Source organism: Scyliorhinus torazame, chromosome 10, assembly GCF_047496885.1.
Source record: "Scyliorhinus torazame isolate Kashiwa2021f chromosome 10, sScyTor2.1, whole genome shotgun sequence".
In the NCBI taxonomy this organism is placed as follows: Eukaryota; Metazoa; Chordata; class Chondrichthyes; order Carcharhiniformes; family Scyliorhinidae; genus Scyliorhinus; species Scyliorhinus torazame.
The window spans coordinates 119,549,675-119,571,205 of NC_092716.1; the positions used below are offsets into that span (position 1 = coordinate 119,549,675).

General features: G+C 49.3%; 1 protein-coding gene across 1 annotated transcript in view; it reads left to right on the forward strand.

The window, feature by feature from the left end:
* LOC140430891 (septin-7-like) overlaps positions 1-21,531 on the forward strand; it is a 147,694-nt gene that overhangs the window by 67,207 nt on the left and 58,956 nt on the right. The window contains exons 3-6 of the mRNA XM_072518670.1: positions 7,358-7,464; positions 8,273-8,373; positions 17,698-17,832; positions 18,791-18,908. Of these exons, the coding sequence (XP_072374771.1) occupies positions 7,358-7,464; positions 8,273-8,373; positions 17,698-17,832; positions 18,791-18,908 (461 nt within the window). The remainder of the gene's footprint in view (positions 1-7,357; positions 7,465-8,272; positions 8,374-17,697; positions 17,833-18,790; positions 18,909-21,531) is intronic.

Below are 21,531 nucleotides of genomic sequence, written 5' to 3' on the forward strand. Positions count from 1 at the left end.
TTCTGTCAATTCAAGGCCAGCCATTGAACTACGTAGCCCATCTTTTGTTTGACCCGAGCCTTTCCTGTCTTTACTTGCGCGTTTTTTTTTTTGAATGCACATTCCTTTTTCAAGACCTGTAATGTTTTTTTTTCCTGTTCACTAATTGGAATTCCCATTTTCAGGGCATTGTCCTGCCAACTTGATAACATGATCCTATCTCTTTCCTCTTGACAATATTGTCTCCATAATCTAATTAACTCTTTAGCTTTCATACTTTGGCTCTTTCTTTCTTTTTTACTATATATATTTTTTTTATTTGCTTATATTTCTAACCAATGGCATTTTTTTTTTCTTTGCTCCTTGGCAAAACGATTGAAAAGGTTCTAACCGTGTTCTTTTAAAACTTAAAATGTTTGAAAATTCAATTTGAATTACTGCAACTTGCAAGCTTAGCTCTGATCTCAACTCAGAACTAAATTTACAATTTGCTTAACACAAACTTGTATAACATTTACAACTTAATTATTTCTTTATCTTAACAATTTTTCTTTTAACAAGTTTTTTTTCTTTTACATACACAAGTATTAGCAAAATCAACTATCATCTCCAGATTGACACTTTTTAAAATGGTGTCCATGATCTTCTTTAAGTTTCTATTAATCTCCAGATAAAATGAGATAAACCTTATTTCAAGTAAGTAAAACTTAAGATTCTGGCAATTTCAATCAATTGCTTTCGAAAATAATAACTTTTATCAAAGAGGTGGAGAAACCCACTGGTTTCCTTTAATTAATTCAAAACGTAACTTTGCTGGAGTTCACTGACTCAAAGGAAAGGTAAGTGGTGATGTCTCGGATCGTGTTTTCCGGGTCCTTAGGGGGAGGGGGAGCAGCCCCAAGTCGTGGTCCACATTGGCACCAACGACATAGGTAGGAAAGGGGACAAGGATGTCAGGCAGGCTTTCAGGGAGCTAGGATGGAAGCTCAGAACTAGAACAAACAGAGTTGTTATCTCTGGGTTGTTGCCCGTGCCACGTGATAGTGAGATGAGGAATAAGGAGAGAGAGCATTTAAACACGTGGCTACAGGGATGGTGCAGGCGGGAGGGATTCAGATTTTTGGATAACTGGGGCTCTTTCTGGGGAAGGTGGGACCTCTACAGACAGGATGGTCTACATCTGAACCTGAGGGGCACAAATATCCTGGGGGGGAGATTTGTTAGTGCTCTTTGGGGGGGTTTAAACTAATGCAGCAGGGGCATGGGAACCTGGATTGTAGTTTTAGGGTAAGGGAGAATGAGAGTATAGAGGTCAGGAGCACAGATTTGACATCGCAGGAGGGGGCCAGTGTTCAGGTAGGTGGTTTGAAGTGTGTCTACTTCAATGCCAGGAGTATACGAAACAAGGTAGGGGAACTGGCAGCGTGGGTTGGTACCTGGGACTTCGATGTTGTGGCCATTTCGGAGACATGGATAGAGCAGGGACAGGAATGGATGTTGCAGGTTCCGGGGTTTAGGTGTTTTAGTAAGCTCAGAGAAGGAGGCAAAAGAGGGGGAGGTGTGGCGCTGCTAGTCAAGAGCAGTATTACGGTGGCGGAGAGGATGCTAGATGGGGACTCTTCTGCCGAGGTAGTATGGACTGAAGTTAGAAACAGGAAAGGAGAGGTCACCCTGTTGGGAGTTTTTTATAGGCCTCCTAATAGTTCTAGGGATGTAGAGGAAAGGATGGCGAAGATGATTCTGGATATGGGTAGTTATTATGGGAGATTTTAACTTTCCAAATATTGACTGGAAAAGATATAGTTCGAGTACAATAGATGGGTCGTTTTTTGTACAGTGTGTGCAGGAGGGTTTCCTGAAACAATATGTTGACAGGCCAACAAGAGGCGAGGCCACGTTGGATTTGGTTTTGGGTAATGAACCAGGCCAGGTGTTGGATTTGGAGGTAGGAGAGCACTTTGGGGACAGTGACCACAATTCGGTGACGTTTACGTTAATGATGGAAAGGGATAAGTATACACCGCAGGGCAAGAGTTATAGCTGGGGGAAGGGCAATTATGATGCCATTAGACGTGACTTGGGGGGGATAAGGTGGAGAAGTAGGCTGCAAGTGTTGGGCACACTGGATAAGTGGGGCTTGTTCAAGGATCAGCTACTGCGTGTTCTTGATAAGTATGTACCGGTCAGACGGGGAGGAAGGCGTCGAGCGAGGGAACCGTGGTTTACCAAGGAAGTGGAATCTCTTGTTAAGAGGAAGAAGGAGGCCTATGTGAAGATGAAGTGTGAAGTTTTGGTTGGGGCGATGGATAGTTACAAGGTAGCGAGGAAGGATCTAAAGAGAGAGCTAAGACGAGCAAGGAGGGGACATGGGAAGTATTTGGCAGGAAGGATCAAGGAAAACCCAAAAGCTTTCTATAGGTATGTCAGGAATAAGCGAATGACTAGGGAAAGAGCAGGACCAGTCAAGGACAGGGATGGGAAATTGTGTGTGGAGTCTGAAGAGATAGGCGAGATACTAAATGAATATTTTTCGTCAGTAATCACTCAGGAAAAAGATAATGTTGTGGAGGAGAATGCTGAGCCCCAGGCTAATAGAATAGCTGGCATTGAGGTACGTAGGGAAGAGGTGTTGGCAATTCTGGACAGGCTGAAAATAGATAAGTCCCCGGGACCTGATGGGATTTATCCTAGGATTCTATGGGAGGCCAGGGAAGAGATTGCTGGACCTTTGGCTTTGATTTTTATGTCATCATTGGCTACAGGAATAGTGCCAGAGGACTGGAGGACAGCAAATGTGGTCCCTTTGTTCAAAAAGGGGAGCAGAGACAACCCCGGCAACTATAGGCCGGTGAGCCTCACGTCTGTAGTGGGTAAAGTCTTGGAGGGGATTATAAGAGACAAGATTTATAATCATCTAGATAGGAATAATATGATCAGGGATAGTCAGCATGGCTTTGTGAAGGGTAGGTCATGCCTCACAAACCTTATTGAGTTCTTTGAGAAGGTGACTGAACAGGTAGACGAGGGTAGATCAGTTGATGTGGTGTATATGGATTTCAGCAAAGCGTTTGATAAGGTTCCCCACGGTAGGCTATTGCAAAAAATACGGAGGCTGGGGATTGAGGGTGATTTAGAGATGTGGATCAGAAATTGGCTAGCTGAAAGAAGACAGAGGGTGGTGGTTGATGGGAAATGTTCAGAATGGAGTACAGTCACAAGTGGAGTACCACAAGGATCTGTTCTGGGGCCGTTGCTGTTTGTCATTTTTATCAATGACCTAGAGGAAGGCGCTGAAGGGTGGGTGAGTAAATTTGCAGACGATACTAAAGTCGGTGGTGTTGTCGATAGTGGGGAAGGATGTAGCAGATTACAGAGGGATATAGATAAGCTGCAGAGCTGGGCCGAGAGGTGTCAAATGGAGTTTAATGTAGAGAAGTGTGAGGTGATTCACTTTGGAAGGAATAACAGGAATGCGGAATATTTGGCTAATGGTAAAGTTCTTGAAAGTGTGGATGAGCAGAGGGATCTAGGTGTCCATGTACATAGATCCCTGAAAGTTGCCACCCAGGTTGATAGGGTTGTGAAGAAGGCCTATGGAGTGTTGGCCTTTATTGGTAGAGGGATTGAGTTCCGGAGTCGGGAGGTCATGTTGCAGCTGTACAGAACTCTGGTACGGCCGCATTTGGAGTATTGCGTACAGTTCTGGTCACCGCATTATAGGAAGGACGTGGAGGCTTTGGAGCGGGTGCAGAGGAGATTTACCAGGATGTTGCCTGGTATGGAGGGAAAATCTTATGAGGAAAGGCTGATGGACTTGAGGTTGTTTTCGTTGGAGAGAAGAAGGTTAAGAGGAGACTTAATAGAGGCATACAAAATGATCAGAGGGTTGGATAGGGTGGACAGTGAGAGCCTTCTCCCGCGGATGGATATGGCTGGCACGAGGGGACATAACTTTAAACTGAGGGGTAATAGATATAGGACAGAGGTCAGAGGTAGGTTCTTTACGCAAAGAGTAGTGAGGCCGTGGAATGCCCTACCTGCTACAGTGGTGAACTCGCCAACATTGAGGGCATTTAAAAGTTTATTGGATAAACATATGGATGATAATGGCATAGTGTAGGTTGGATGGCTTTTGTTTCGGTGCAACATCGTGGGCCGAAGGGCCTGTACTGCGCTGTATTGTTCTATGTTCTATGTATCCGATTACACTACAGGCTGCTGCTGTTATCTCAAGGCCTGAGTGAGAAGCACTGTCTGTCGTCTTTAACTTTGGCTGCTGCTGTTAACCCTTTCAGAGACTTTTGCTTCAACCAATATGCAGCATCCAGCTCTATGGATGTTCTTTGTCTTGAAATTTATCCAAGCAATTCCCCACAATCTCAACTAGTCCTCAGAACTGCGCCCTTCGCCACCACAGTCCAAGGGTACAATTTTAGCTTAATCAACTATAGATTTAAAACACTCACACAATGAATTGAATCATCTGTTTTAGATGTCACATCAACCCATAACCTAACCCAAGCCGAATCAGAACTCACACATGGAATTGAACCATCTTCAGATTTTAAAACATTTATTTAACTGAACCCTCATCTGCTGAAGTCACATCAGTCGTCAACAACACAATTAACCCAAAACTGAACTATCAATTATGATATCCCATCAGTTTAATTTGCTAATCCCAAGACTGACCTTTGATTTCGTCGAGACGATCTTTCCGTACCAACCGCGAGTGACGAGACTAATCAGACGATAAGAAGAGGGGAAAAAGCAATGCGCGGTCATTTTCCAGCTATACATTGTGGGCCCCTTCTTCCCACTCTCCCTGTTCATAATCAGTCTAATTCTGATTTCGCGGTTGGTCAGAACCGTCTTGAGAAATCCCGGGTTTCGGCACCAAATGACAAAACACAAATTTCTTTACCCGTCAGTCTGGCCTCAATAAAAGTCGAGATGGATTTGCAGGTACAGCATTAGTTATTTTATTTGGCTTGCAAGCTTGATTCATTTCACAGAGGCATAAGACACATCTAGTCTCCTACACCCCGGAAAGCGAATGAACAAAGAGACAAAGGCATGTCTGCAAATCAATTCAAATGGTATCAAGTTTCACATACATGATTCCCATAGATCATCCTATACCCCTCCTGACCTGGTCATACATTCTGATTGGCTCACTTCCAATCCCTTCGTCTGGCCCCTATTACCCAGCATCCTTTTCTCCTCCTTTGGTGGACACACCTCCTCCTTGCTTTGCCATGCGGTCTGAAATCCTTTGTCTGTGAACTCACCAGAATGACAGTACGAAGTCTTACAACACCAAGTTAAAGTCCAACAGGTTTGTTTTGAAGTCACTAGCTTTCGGAGCGCTGCTCCTTCCTCAGGTGAATGAAGAGGTCTGTTCCAGAAACACATATATAGACAAATTCAAAGATGCTAAACAATGCTAGGAATGCGAGCATTAGCAGGTGATTAAATCTTTACAGATCCAGAGATGGGGTAACCCCAGATTAAAGAGGTGTGAATTGTCTCAAGCCAGGACAGTTGGTAGGATTTCGCAGGCCAGATGGTGGGGGATGAATGTAATGTGACATGAATCCCAGGTCCCGGTTGAGGCGCAACCTCAAACGAACCATTGTTTGCAGCAAACTACCCAGTCTTCAGAACAGTGACCACGACACCACACAACCCTGTCATGGCAATCTCTGCAAGACGTGCCAGATCATCGACATGGATACCACTATTACACGTGAGAACACCACCCACCAGGTACGCGGTACATACTCGTGCGACTCGGCCAACGTTGTCTACCTCATACGCTGCAGGAAAGGATGTCCCGAAGCGTGGTACATTGGCGAGACCATGCAGACGCTGCGACAACGAATGAACGGACATCGCGCAACAATCACCAGGCAGGAATGTTCCCTTCCAGTCGGGGAACACTTCAGCAGTCAAGGGCATTCAGCCTCTGATCTCCGGGTAAGCGTTCTCCAAGGCGGCCTTCAGGACCCGCGACAACGCAGAATCGCCGAGCAGAAACTTATAGCCAAGTTCCGCACACATGAGTGCGGCCTCAACCGGGACCTGGGATTCATGTCACATTACATTCATCCCCCACCATCTGGCCTGCGAAATCCTACCAACTGTCCTGGCTTGAGACAAATCACACCTCTTTAACCTGGGGTGACCCCATCTCTGGATCTGTAAAGATTTAATCACCTGCTAATGCTCGCATTCCTAGCATTGTTTGGTATCTTTGAATTTGTCTATATATGTGTTTCTGGAACAGACCTCTTCATTCACCTGAGGAAGGAGCAGCGCTCCGAAAGCTAGTGACATCGAAACAAACCTGTTGGACTTTAACCTGGTGTTGTAAGACTTCGTACTGTGCTCACCCCAGTCCAACGCCGGCATCTCCACATCATGGTCACCAGAATGAGACTGGCCTATCTCTACATTACAGTAACTAATATCTCTAAAGTAACTATTTTATATCACATTCGTCACTCCCACCCCTCGCCTTGAATTTGTGTCCCCTCGTAACTGACCATTCAACTAAGGGGTACATAAGCTGCTCCCTATCCACCCCGTCCATGCCCCTCATGATCTTGTACACCTCGATTAGGTCACCCCTCAGTCTTCTCTGCTCCAGAGAAAACAACCCAAGAATATCCAACTCTCATTATAACTTTAATGTTCCATCCCAGGCAACATCCTGGTGAGTCGCCTCTGCACCTGTTCCAGTGCAATCACATCCTTCCTATAATGTGGCGACCAGAATTGCACACACTACTCCAGTTGTGGTCTCACCAAATTTCTGCATAGCTCCAATGTGACCTCCCTGCTTTTGTAATCTATGCCTCGATTGATAAAAACAAGTGTCCCATATGCCCTTTTCACATTAAAGGATAACCCTTCCATCCCAGGGAGCAATCTGTGAACCTTCGCTGTGCTGCCTCTATTGCAAGTATATACTTCCTTTAACTATGGAGACCAAACCAGTTTTCCAGGTACATCTCCCCAGTACTCATCCTGGACACTATACTGTCCGTTGTTAGTGCTATCGTTCATGCTGTTAGTTCTTTATTTAGTACCAATTTGCAGATGAGCACTTTGTTCCTGCATTTTCAACTTGATTGTATTCGAAACCCATAGCCAATGTGGGTCTTAGACTGCCTGAACTCCTAGCATGCGGGAAGCACATGGTAGATAGATTACATGTTTCAGAATTAAACTACACATGCAGTTGAATGCAGCACACTGGGATAATTGATGAAATGTGGGTATATTTTTAACTGCAGGCCCCAGCATATGCTAATGATTAGCTCACTATCACTGTGCAGTTGTGACTAAGCTTCACATTTTTCTTCCCTACCAGGAGAGTCAGGACTCGGCAAATCAACGTTGATCAATTCGCTTTTCCTGTCAGACCTGTACTCCAAGGAATATCCTGGGCCCTCACTCCGGATCAACAAAACTGTGCAGGTGAGTTGCACCCAAGCTGGTGTATGTGTGTGTACTCAAACATTATGAAGAACACCGAGAGACAGTAAAACATGGAGGGTGCAATTCTATAAAGGGAGCTGAGGGACCTAGGTGTATATGTGCATAAATCATTGAAGGTGGCAGGACAGGTTGAAAGATTAATCCAATAAAGCATACAGCATCCTAGATTTTATCAATAGAGGTAGAGCAACAGGGTGTTATGTTAAACTCGTACAAAAACACTATCTTGGTATTGCATCCAGTTCTGGGTGCCATACTTGACGAAAATTGTGAATCCATTGGAGAGGGCACAGAAAAGATTGACAAAAATAGTTCCAGGGATGAGGAACTTCAGTTATGAAGGTAGATTGGAGAAGTTTGGACTGTTCCCCTTGAAGTAGATGAAGTTGAGAGGAGATTTGGTGTATTGGCCATGCTAAATTGCCCCTCCGTATCCAAAGGGTAGGTGGGGTACAGGGATCGGCCGGGGGATTGGGCTGAGGTGGGTGCTCTTTCAAAGGGTGGGTTAACTTGATGGGCTGAATGGCCTCCTGCACTGTAGTGATTCTATGATATGATGGAGGTGTTCAGCTAGCAGTTGAATGGGGCAGCATGGTAGCATAGTGGTTAGCACAGTTGCTTCACAGCTGGGTTACAGGGATAGGGTGGGGCATGGTCTTATCAAGGGTGCTCTTTCCAAGAGCCGGTGCAAACTCGATGGGCCGAATGGCCTCCTTCTGCACTGTAAATTCTATGATTGTATGATTTTTAAATGGTTGTCTCGGTGTTTATCTCTCTTTGGTTCCAGGTTGAACAGGTAAAGGTTTTGGTTAAAGAAGGAGGCGTGCAGCTCACACTGACCATCGTCGACACCCCAGGGTTTGGAGATGCAGTGGACAACAGTAACTGGTAAGTCCAGATTCTGTCTGCAGGAAGATGAACAGTTAGCCTATTTGCTCATTCCAGGTGGTTTCCATCTGTTGAGATACTTAACCTCTCCAAGATGTAAAATGACCAAATATCCGTAAACGGGTATTCTGAGCTACATTTTAGAGTGTGAAGAAATCTGATTTCTGATCCCTCATTATACTGTTTGTGGGTGAGAATTTGTGTGGGGCGAGGGGGGGGGTGAGAATTTGTGTGAGGGGACGGCGGGAGGGAATGTGTGGGGGGTGAGGGGGGGGGGGGGAGGGAGAGAATTTGTGTGGGGCGAGGGGGGCTGAGAATTTGTGTGGGGCGAGGGGGGGGCGAGAATTTGTGGGGGGGGGAGAGAATTTGTGTGGGGCGAGGGGGGCTGAGAATTTGTGTGGGGCAAGGGGGGGGAGAATTTGTGAAGGGCGAGGGGGGAGAGAATATGTGTAGGGCGAGGGGAGGAAGATAATTTGTGTGGGGCGAGGGGGGGAGACAATTTGTGTGGGACGAGGGGGGAGACAATTTGTGTGGGGTGAGGGGGGGAGACAATTTGTGTGGGGCGAGGGGAGGAAGATAATTTGGGTGGGGCGAGGGGGGGAGACAATTTGGGTGGGGCGAGGGGGGAGACAATTTGTGTGGGGTGAGGGGAGACAATTTGTGTGGGGCGAGGGGGGGGAGACAATTTGTGTGGGGCGAGGGGAGGAAGATAATTTGTGTGGGTCGAGGGGGGGAGACAATTTGTGTGGAGCGAGGGGGGAGACAATTTGTGTGGGGTGAGGGGAGAGGGAGACAATTTGTGTGGGGCGAGGGGGGGGGAGACAATTTGTGTGAGGCGAGGGGGGATAGAGACAATTTTGTGGGGCGAGGGGGGGGGAGACAATTTGTGTGGGGCGAGGGGGGGAGACAATTTGTGTGGGGCGAGGGGAGAGGGAGACAATTTGTGTGGGGCGAGGGGGGGGGGGAGACAATTTGTGTGAGGCGAGGGGGGATAGAGACAATTTGTGTGGGGCGAGGGGGGGGGGAGACAATTTGTGTGGGGCGAGGGGGGAGACAATTTGTGTGGGGAGAGGGAGACAATTTGTGGGGCGAGGGGGGGAGACAATTTGTGTGGGGCGAGGGGGGGGGAGGAGAGACAATTTGTGTGGGGGGGAGAGACCATTTGTGTGGGGCGAGGGGGGGGGAAGAGACAATTTGTGTGGGGGGGGGGAGACAATTTGTGTGGGGCGAGGGGGGGGCAGACAATTTGTGTGGGGCGAGGGGGGGAGACAATTTGTGTGGGGCAAGGGGGGGGGAGACAATTTGTGTGGGGCGAGGGGGGGAGACCATTTGTGTGGGGCGAGGAGGGGGAAGAGAATGTGTGGTGCGATTTTGGGGTTGAGAATATGTGGGGCGAGGTGTGGGAGAATTTGTGGGGGGTGATTGGGGGGAGAGAATTTGTGTGGGGTGATTGGGGGGGGGAAGAGAATATGTGTGGGGCGGGGGGGAGAATTTGTGCGGGGCGAGGTGGTGAGGGAGAGAATTTGTGTGGGGGAAGGAGCAAATTTGTGTGAGGGGAGGGGGGAGAGAATTTGCGTGGCGAGGGGGTTGGAGAGAATTTGTGTGGGGCGAGGGGAGGCGTGAATTTGTGTGGGGCGATTGGGGGGGGGGGAGAATACCTGTGGGGTGATTGTAGGGGGTGAGAATATGGGGGGGTGAGAATATATGTGGTGTGATTGGGGGGGGGTGAGAATTTGTGTGGGGCGGGGGCTGATTGCCCCATCCCCCCCCTCATGGTATGTGGGCTGATGGCAGGCGGACGGCAGAGGGCGGTCTGAGGGGTGTTTACTGTGCCCTGCCACTGTCTTTTCATTTTATGCAGGTACATTGGGCTTCCAGCAGTGCCCAGTAGGTGGTGAGCAACTGCAGGGAGAGTTGGACCATCAGATTGATGGTGCACAAATGGTTTCTCTGTGAGATTGGACACTTCGGGCACCCACATCCATTCTGAACCCCAAGTGCACTCGCTGCTTCCCTGGTTGAAGGTCCCTTATTTTCTGATTTGGCAATCAGAAGTAAGGGTTACATCCTTGTGAAATGTCAGTGATGTGGTTGAAGCCAATACCAGAACATTACTATCCATTGTGGGTTTGGAGCTGTGAGGGGTGTATGATGGTGGACTGCCTGGTTTCCGCAATAAATGCTGACTGGAGCCTCCATTTCTACCAGCAACACCAACCAATTACCTCCCACCACATCCCCCCCCCCCCCCCTTTCCTCCACCCCATCACATCGGGACTGACCCTCATGCCCAACTGGGGCTGGTTTAGCACACTGGGCTAAATAGCTGGCTTTTAAAGCAGACGGTTCAATTCCCGTACCAGCCTCCCCGAACAGGAGCCGGAATGTGGTGACTAGGGGCTTTTCACAGTAACTTCATTGAAGCCTACTTGTGACAGTAAGCGATTTTCATTTCATTTTGTTTCAACTGGGTTAACCACATCCTTTCCCTACCATATTGCATTCCCTCATTCCTGACTGTGAGGGAACCACACCCCCTCTCTACCCCATCACATCAGCATTCTCATTCCTACTTTTCGGGAACCTCCCGACCCCATCACATTGGGACCCATCTAACTGAGGGGAGCCCATATGTCCTTATCGTGGGTGTGGGTCCTTGTGTCTAATTCACTGTCAGGGTAATGGGAGGACCTTGATTTAGCACAGCTACACTCACAGTACTCTGTTATATTTTTTAACTGAGCCAATCATTCATTCTAAGCTTCCAAATCTCTATTTCCTGGCCAAATGACTACCACTGTTATTGGCCTCCCTTGTGGACTGGTTCTGTCCCAGTCTCAGTTCCTTGTGAGTCAGGGTGTGGTGGTGGCACAGTGGTTAACACTGCTGCCTCCCAGCGCAAAGGACCTGTGTTCGATTCCGACTTTGGTGACTGTGTGGAGTTTCTGCTTTCTCCCCTTGGCTGTGTGGGATTCCTCCGGGTGCTCCGGTTTCTTTTCACAATCCAAAGATGTGCAGGTTAGGTGGATTGGCCATGCTAAATTGTCCCTTAATGCCCAAAGGTTGGGTGGGAATACAGGGCTAGAGCGGGGATTGGGCCTAGCTTCCCCCACTGAGGGGTGGAGGCCCAACAGCTGGGCTCATTAACTCCCCGTGATAAAATCTGTCCCAAAAGGGAGCCAGCATCTCAGGATGGTCCAGCTGAGGTGATGCTTAGTTGTTGTATTTCCTAGCTTTGAGTAGAAATAAACTACTTTTGACTTACCTTTTTGTGACTCCTCATTGACCAAGGTATCCCTCCTGTTCTTGGTCCTGGTACCTTTCGAGATCACTCGGTGCACATTGGACACACTTGTTAATTATCATTGCAACTGTCCTTTATTGCTGTCACCGTCAATCTAATAAGAAAACACAGGGCGGGATTCTCCGGTCAGCGCGCCAAAATCGCATTCGGCCGGAGAATCCCCATTTCAGGCGAAATCGGTGGCGATGATCCACCCCCTCCAAAGCGGCACGCCGTATTGACAGCCTCTGGATGTTGCCTGAGGCCCACCCAATGGTACTCTGCCCCCAACCGGCCGAATTCCTAACGGCATGGGTCTCTCATGGTATAACCTGTCGGGAACTTGCCGTGGCGGCTGCGAACTCAGTCCAGCGTTGCCACAGTTGGGGGAGAGCCGATCTGCAGGCTGGGGGGACTTTTGCAGGGGCTGGGGGCACTGTTAGGGGGTGGTCCGGTGCTCGTGAGCTGGCCAAAGGGGGGGGGGCACTATTTTGCAGGCTGTGTCCGCACACGGCCGGCGCCATGTTGCACGGCGCGGCCGCTGCAGGCTGCCGCCGTGCGCATGTGCATCAAGGACCCAACAATTCTTCGGGCCATATCGGCAGCTGGAACCGGGTGCTGTACACTGCCTTCCTGTTAGCCCCCAGCAAAACGGAGGATCGGTGGCCGTTTTGCGCTGAAGTTTCCGTTGTAAAAGGCCACCGTTCCCACGCCGGCGTCAGGGCAGCTTGAGAATCGGAGAATAAAGCCATGGATCCTGTGATCCCACAATGCACTGGCTTGCAAAATGCAAGAAGCCAGACAAAACACCTCTTGAATGCCTTGATTAAATTCCCTCGACTACACTCAGACAGTGCATTCCAGAGCCTAACCACTCACTGTGTGAAAAAGTTTCTTCTCACACGGACGGCACAAAGGTTAACATTGCTGCCTCCCAGCGCCAGAGACCTGGGTTACTTTTGCATAAACAGTGATCAGGTTTGATCCTGAGGATCTATGATCTTATTGGTTACGAATGTAAGACTAAAAGGTCTATAGATATCCTGAAATAACGACTGCAAATGCTGGAATATCTCAGCAGGTCGGTGGAGAGAGACAAGTTTTTTTTTAATAAATGTTTTTTGTTGGGTTTTTGAACAAAGTATATTTGCAGCTATATACACAGAATAAAATATAGATATAGAAAAGAAGAAGAAAAAGGCTGGTAGGATATTGTGCACTAGCTCAACAGCAACTCTGTACGGTTAGCAATATTATTTTTAACAATCTGTTTTAAATATATGTTTGTGGGGGGAAAGTGGGGAGGTACATATACGTTTGGGTGCCGGGGAAACAATTATATTAGTTATGACCAATATAGGGAGGGCAACACGAGAATGGATCTGGTGTTGGTGTTTTCGCTGCCGTTGTCGTCGCGCGTTCACCTCTGCTTCGGCCGTTCATCCCGTCTTTCACTCGTATTTTCCTTGCTCTCGGTTACTGTATTGCCACGTTTATTGTCGTTTCCCGTGCTCTCCCTCTAGCTATCATTCCCTTGCCCCCCCCCCCCCCGGTTCCCCTCTATTGTTCCCTGGCTCCTCCTCCCCCCCCTTCTCCTGTGGTTCACCTTTCTTTTCTCTTGGGTTTACCTGTATTTCCCCCCCCCCCCCCCCCCCCCCCACCCTCTGTCTATCCCTCCCTCTCACGCCTTGGCTACTTGTCCCTGATCCTTGGCTACATGGCTATTCTTCTGCTTGTTCTTTGGCCACAAACAGGTCCCGGAACAATTGGGTGAATGGCTCCCACATTCTGTAGAAGCCGTCGCCTGACCCTCGAATGGCAAATTTGATTTTCTCCATTTGGCGAGATTCCGAGAGGTCGGACAGCCTTGGGTGGTGCTGCTGACCGCCAGCCGAACAGGATTCTGTGGCGGGCGATCAGAGAGGCAAAGGCAAGGGCATCTACCCTCCTCTCCAGGAATAGATCTGGCTGCTCTGATACCCCCAAGATCGCCACTTTTGGGCATGGCTCCACCCTCACCCCCACCACTTTGGACATTGCCTCGAAGAAGGCTGTCCAGTACCCAACAAGTCTAGGGCAAGACCAGAACATGTGGGTGTGGTTGGCCGGGCCTCCTTGGCACTGTTCATATCTATCCCCACCTCCGGGAAGAACCTACTCATTCGGGAACTTAAGTGGGCTCTATGTACCACTTTTAGTTGCGTCAAGTTGAGCCTTGCGCACGTGGGGGTGGAGTTGACCCTATGCAGTACTTCGCTCAAGAGTCCCCACCCTATTTCAATCCCCAGGTCTTCCTCCCATTTCTTTCTTGTTGCGTCCAATACGGTGTCGGTCCTTACTACCAGTTGCCCATACATGTCGCTACAGTTCCCTTTATCTAGGATGCTTGCGTCCAATAACTCTTCCAGTAATGTGTGTCGTGGAGGTTGTGGGTACGTCCTTGTCTCCTTTCGCAAGAGGTTTTTGAGTTGCAGGTACCTTAGCTCGATCCCCCTGGCTAGTTGGAATTCCTCCGTCAGTTCGTCCAGTGTTGCGATCCTGCCGTCCGTATTGTTGCTCTTTCTAGCTTTATTCTATTTGCTCTGTTTCGGTCACCTTTGCTCATGAGTCACCAGGTATCTTTATGATACCGCCACGTGGTTCAAGTTTAGGCTATGATTCATCACACAGCACACTGCTTAGAAAGGATTAAAACAACGGTCATTTATTATATATAGCAAGCAATATTAATACCCTAATAATACTTTCTATATAACAAACCTATCACTACTGGCCAATACTTAACTTAGGAAGAGCCCACCAGGTCAGGGAAACGAATGGCTTGTACAATCAAATCTGGCCCGCGGGATTCAAAAGGACTGCTACAGGTCGGTGGCTAGGTGTCTCTACCGGATAGCGATCGTTGGATTCAAACTTACAGTGGCCTGTGGCTGGTCTTGCGAAGGTCTCGAGCAGGCGAAGATGAGAGCGAGATCTGAACTTGGACCTTCACTTTTATAGGGCCCAGGGGCTTCCCGCCTCCCGGGGCGGCCCTTGACCCTGAGTCCCAAGTGATTGGATTCTGTCCCCAGTCTCTGGGGTTGATGTGTCCAATGGTGATGCGATTCCTCGATCGGGGGGTGGTCGCTCACCTGTCTTTGTTTCGGCCACTGCAGGCGCCGACAGGTCTGGCCCGGTATTCAATTGCTAATATGTTGCAATTGTTCCCGGGCATAGCCGATTTAACTGTGGATGTCTGAGTTGATTAGGTGTAAACAGTCCTGAATGAAACTGCGGATACCTGGGTTGAGGGGCTGTTGATAGCCCTGAGCATCGATCTGGGCTACGTTCCCAGAGCTGAATATGCAAACCTGTCTGCAGCTGCCTGCCTGTGTCTTCTTGGCTGCTTTTCCCAGCAGTCTTTTGGGTTAGCCATTTTAAACTGGGTTTTGGCCAGATTAATCGGAACGCAGCCATTTTACATGGCTACAGTATATAGGTCCTTTAACTGCCAGTGTCCTTCTGTCCTGTCCCCACTTTTTAAAGGTGGCGTCAGTCAGCGCTGGTGTGAATCTATGGCTGTTGCAGATGGGAGCTTTGTCCAACATTTTGGTCAGGCCAAATTGCTGCCGTAGTTGGTTCCAGGACTGGAGGGTGGCTATCACCACCGGGCTGCTGGAGTGTTTTTTGGGGAGAGAGACCGAGTTAATGTTTCGAGTCCGCATGACACTTCTTCAGTCACACGGACTCAACGTTAACTCTTTCTCTCTCCACAGAAGCTGCCCGACCTGCTGAGTTTTTCCAGCATTTTTTGTTTTAATTTCGGATTTCCACAATGCGCAGTATTCTGTTTTTAATCTATAGATTCCCTTAATTGCTGCTTCATGTTTTTGAACTACTATGTTGGCTTGTTTGGCAGGACCTATTCTGCATTCATTGACTTGGCATAAAATCATGAAATTATTAAGTACCAGCCTAGGTCAGTTATCAGAACTGTTGCTGGGCAGCACGGTGGCGCAGTGGTTAGCACTGCTGCCTCAGGGCGCCGAGGTCCCAGGTTCGATCCCAGCTCTGGATCACTGTTCGTGTGGAGCTTGCATATTCTCCCCGTGGTTGCGTGGGTTTCGCCCCCACAACCGAAAGATGTGCAGGTTAGGTGGATTGGCCACACTAAATTGCCCCTTAATTGGAAAAAATGAATTGGGTACTCTAAATCTATATAAAAAAAGAACTGTTGCTGTTTCAGAAAGTTATGGATTCAAGCCTTATTTCACCATTGGGATTCTTACTTACAGCTGACTGCAAAGATCCATCCCTTCCCCTTCTCCATCAAGAGCCTTTCTTTTCTCCGCACTGTTACTGACAAGAGAATTACCCTTCCAAATTTATACCTTGAATTTTTTTTAATGTATTTACTGTAAAAATAGGCGTTAGTTCCCGATTGGATTGGATTTGTTTATTGTCACGTGTACCGAGGTACAGTGAAAAGTATTTTTCTGCGAGCAGATCAACAGATCATTAAGTACATGGAAAAAAAAGGGAATAGAACGATTGTGAGTTAAGTAAAAAGTGGATCTGCTGGGAAGAGCTCGCAGAGTCGCCTCGCTCCGGCGCCATCTTCTGAATCTCCTGGAATTATTCAGCAAACAATAATTCTGCTGTAACTTTCCGACTCTTATAAATCCATTCAATAATTTGTCAAATAATTTGTATATTTGTTAACATTTGAAGTTAATATGTTGGGTAGTAGATATTTTATTTATAGATTGAAAAGAACACACTGGTCATAGTCAACAAGCTAACTCACTAGCAAATCACAAGTTACAGTGAATACAACAGGCACAATACTATCTTTTACCGAGAGGAACGATGCTGTTAGGGCATCATAGAAAGCATAGAATCCATACAGTGCAGAAGGAGGCCATTCACCCATTGAGTCTGCACTGGTACCTGTCCGTTAAAGCACCAATCCCCGTGACCCCGCCTAACCTTTGGGCAATATTAGTCTGGCCAATTCACCTAACCAATACACCTTTGGACTGTGGGAGGAATCCGGAGCACCCAGAGGAAACTTGTGCAGACACGGGGAAAATGTGTAAACTCCACAAAGACAGTCACCCGAGGTCTGAATAGAACCTGGGTCCCTGGTGCTGTGAGGCAGCAGTGCTGACCACTGTGCCACCATACTGCCCTTCATCGTTCCTTCTTGTGCAACTTCATGTATTGTTTTACATCTTGGTTGGAGTATTTTGAGTCTGGCTATTGTGAGAGATGTGAGAACTAGTCCGGGATCTCCCTCTTGCCTGATCATTCACAGCCCCTTCATCTGGCTGTTGCAGGAGATGGATAAATGTTAATCTTGCCAAGGGGCCTGTTGGCCTGTTGGAACAACCTGTCAACATACAACAAAAGATGTATAATCTCTAGACTGTAACTTGCAGTTCTCCCCTTGCATTTCCCCACAATCCCCACCCCCTGCATCCAACATCCCACTACCCCATCTCGATCTCTCGCTTTGCTCCTTCCCCCTTTGATCCCACTATCCCATGTCGATCTCTCGCTTTGCTCCTTCCTCCTTTGATCCCACTACCCCATCTCGATCTCTCGCTTTGCTCCTTCCTCCTTTGATCCCACTACCCCATCTCGACCTCTCGCTTTGCTCCTTTCTCCTTTGATCCCATGACAACATTTTGAAGGAAACAAAGGAGTTCTCTCAAATGTCCTCATCAGTATTTACTTCTCAAACATCGCAAGTAAATAATCTTGTCATTTATCTCATTCCTGTTTCTGGAATCTTTCTTTGCACAAATGGCCTGTCGACATTCCTCTATCCAACAATAGCTATACTGTTCAAAAGTACTTAATTGGCTGAAAGACTTGGGTCATTTTCAGCTGGATGCTATATAAATACAAGCTCCTTTTCCCAAGCAGCTTTGAGCATTATTCTAAGTGGAAACAGTCCCAATTTTTGAGTGAGTATGGGTGGTTTGGGTGGATGGGGGAAAGAGTGCTGATGGGGCTGCTTTCACTGAAAGCCTCTGCTTCTCTCTGCTCTTGTACAGTTGGCAGCCGGTCATAAACTACATCGACAGCAAGTTCGAGGATTTCCTGAACTCCGAGTCCCGAGTAAATCGTCGCCAAATGGCAGACACACGCGTGCACTGCTGCCTGTATTTCATCGCTCCATCAGGACATGGGTGAGTCTTGTAGTGGGAAGGAATGGGGGGAGGGTACTATCTCGCACGCATATCGGATCCTACATTCCTATGATCATCGGCCTCCCGATAAATGGGGGAGGTGAATTGTTATCAGAACCAAAAGAATGTCTGGAGTGGGCAGATGGGATTAGTGTGGCACTGCGATAACGAAGGATCAACTCAATCCAGACACAGAGGTGGATGTCTCTTCTGTTGCAAATCAGTATCCCCTATGGATTTGTGGAATTTCAAAACTGTAGAAATGCAATTTCCTTTTGTTCATTATCCCATGTGAAAACCACAATGGCCAAGAACTTCTGTTCTTCGGATGATCGTACCCCAGAACTACCGCAGCCGATGCACTGGGGGATCCCCTCTGAGGTCCCCGTGCACTAACTACATGGGAATTGCCTGGGAAGCTTCACCTTCCAAAGCAATTCTCTGCATCTGGAACTCTTCAAAATTTAAAGTTGGAGACTTCAGATGATTCCAACTCAAAACGCAGGAAGGATTAAAACTAGTTCTAATTCCTGAATAGCTATGCCACCCGACTACCCCTCTGATGCCCCAAAAATCACCCTCACCGAGCCCCGGATCCCATCCTACCCCCTCAGCCACTTGCCTTACACGCTATGTAGCTTCTCAAAGTGGCTTCTGGACAAGGGACAAAAAATAAAAGTTGCCGCAGTTAACATAGGGGGGGGGTGTGGCTTGTTTCCCCCCGACACTCCGAGAGGTCAGGGGAAGGACTGCAGGAATAGGTGCACTCCATAATTCTCAGGTGGCCTAGTTCAGAACTCCAGATGTGAAATGTAGATGATGTAGACACTCGCAGACGAAGGCATGATGCCAGATTACCGTAGAAATAGGATTGCAGTCAGAAGGGATAAGAGTGTTTGTTTTATTTCACACAGCATGCTGTTCCAGCTGTTAGTTAGCTGCCTGTGCTCTCTTCCAGCATGAAGCCTTTGGACATCGAGTTTATGAAACGTTTACACGACAAGGTGAATATTATTCCACTCATAGCGAAAGCAGACACACTCACCCCTGAGGAGTGCCAACATTTCAAGAAGCAGGTAACGACAGCAACAACTTAAATTTGTGTATTGTCTTTAAACTAATAAAACCTCCCATAGTGCTTTGTAGGAATATTCTAAAACAAAGTATGCCATTAAGTTATATAACAAAATATTAGGTCAGTTAATCAAAATCTGGTGGTAGATGTGTCTGCAAGGATGTGTCTTATAGAGATGATATGGTCTTATAGAGATGAGGAGAAATTTCTTCAGCCAGAGAGTGGTGGGTCTGTGGAATTCATTGCCACAGAGGGCGGTGGAGGCCGGGACGTTGAGTGTCTTTAAGACAGAAGTTGATAAATTCTTGATTTCTCGAGGAATTAAGGGCTATGGAGAGAGAGCGGGTAAATGGAGTTGAAATCAGCCATGATTGAATGGCGGAGTGGGCTCGATGGGCCGAATGGCCTTACTTCCGCTCCTATGTCTTATGGTCTTATGGTAAGGAGGAAAGTAAGGTGGAGGGTTCTAACGTGGGAATTCCAGAACCTGGGGCCGAGACAGCGAAGATATGGCCATCAATGGGGGAGCGATTGTAATTGGGAATGAACAAGTGGCCAGAATTAGAGGAGCATAAATATCTCATAGGATTGTGGGACAGGAGGAGATAACTGAGATGGGGAAGGACGAGGCTGTAGAGGGATTTGAAAACAAGGATGAGAATTTCAAAATCAAAACATTGCTTGACCAGTGTAGATCATGAGAATCAGAGTTTTGGATGACCTCAAGTTTACAGAATGTAAAATGTGGCAGCTCGAACTATGTATGCATTGGAATAATCAAGCCTACTTCTCCCATGTGTTGTGCAGAGAGTGTGTGTACTTTCACAGAGTGAAAGGGGGCTTCGGGGCTGCCTGGAGGGTCCGCCAGTACTGGTAGAATGAATGAGCTATCAGTCAAGCAATGTTTTGATTTAAAAATTCTCATTCCTGATTTCAAATCCCTCTGTGGCCTCACCCTTCCCTATCTCGGTTATCTCCTCCAGGGGCAGCATGGTGACACAGTGGTTAGCACAGCACCCAGGGACCCGGGTTCAATTCCGATCTCGGGTGACTGTGTTGGGTTTACACTTGCTCCCCGTGTCTGCGTGGGTTTCCTCCGGGTGCTCCGATTGCCTCCGATAGTCTAATTAGGTTAGGTGGATTGGCCATGCTAAATTGCTCCCTCGTGTCCAAAAGGTTGGACGAGGATACAGGGCTAGAGTGGGGATTGAGCCCAGGTAGGGTGCTCTTTCGAAGGGTTGGCGCAGACTCGATGGGCCGAATGCCCTCCTGCACTGCAGGGATTCTATGATTTGAACCCTTGAGATATTTGTGCACCTCTAATTCTGACCACTTGTTCATTCCCAATGCTGTCACACAGCCATAGCATACAAGGCTTAGTGCTAGAAAATAGGATTAAAATAGATAAGTGCTTAATGGCCATACAGACACGATGGGCAGAAGGGCCTATTTCTGTGCTGAAAGATTCTTGTTGGAAAAAGTGTCTGTACTATCAACAGGGGGAGGAGAGTGCCCATACTGCCACAGCGAATTATGGGAGTGACTGTCCTGCCAGACGGGAAGCGAGGGCGCCGTCTGTCCTGCCAGCCGGGAAGCGAGGGCGCCATCTGTCCTGCCAGCCGGGAAGCGAGGGCGCCGTCTGTCCTGCCAGCCGGGAAGCGAGGGCGCCGTCTGTCCTGCCAGCCGGGAAGCGAGGGCGCCGTCTGTCCTGCCAGACGGGAAGCGAGGGCGCCGTCGGTCCTGCCAGACGGGAAGCGAGGGCGCCGTCGGTCCTGCCAGACGGGAAGCGAGGGCGCCGTCGGTCCTGCCAGACGGGAAGCGAGGGCGCCGTCTGTCCTGCCAGACGGGAAGCGAGGGCGCCGTCTGTCCTGCCAGACGGGAAGCGAGGGCGCCGTCTGTCCTGCCAGACGGGAAGCGAGGGCGCCGTCTGTCCTGCCAGACGGGAAGCGAGGGCGCCATCTGTCCTGCCAGACTGGAAGCGTGGGCGCCGTCTGTCCAGCCAGACGGGAAGCGAGGGCGCCGTCCGGCAGGACGGGCGGGGAGCGAGGGCGCCGTCTGACCGGCAGGACGGGCGGGGAGCGAGGGCGCCGTCTGTCCGGCAGGACGGGCGGGGAGCGAGGGCGCCGTCTGTCCGGCAGGACGGGCGGGGAGCGAGGGCGCCGTCTGTCCGGCAGGACGGGCGGGGAGCGAGGGCGCCGTCTGTCCGGCAGGACGGGCGGGGAGCGAGGGCGCCGTCTGTCCGGCAGGACGGGCGGGGAGCGAGGGCGCCGTCTGTCCGGCAGGACGGGCGGGGAGCGAGGGCGCCGTCTGTCCGGCAGGACGGGCGGGGAGCGAGGGCGCCGTCTGTCCGGCAGGACGGGCGGGGAGCGAGGGCGCCGTCTGTCCGGCAGGACGGGCGGGGAGCGAGGGCGCCGTCTGTCCGGCAGGACGGGCGGGGAGCGAGGGCGCCGTCTGTCCGGCAGGACGGGCGGGGAGCGAGGGCGCCGTCTGTCCGGCAGGACGGGCGGGGAGCGAGGGCGCCGTCTGTCCGGCAGGACGGGCGGGGAGCGAGGGCGCCGTCTGTCCGGCAGGACGGGCGGGGAGCGAGGGCGCCGTCTGTCCGGCAGGACGGGCGGGGAGCGAGG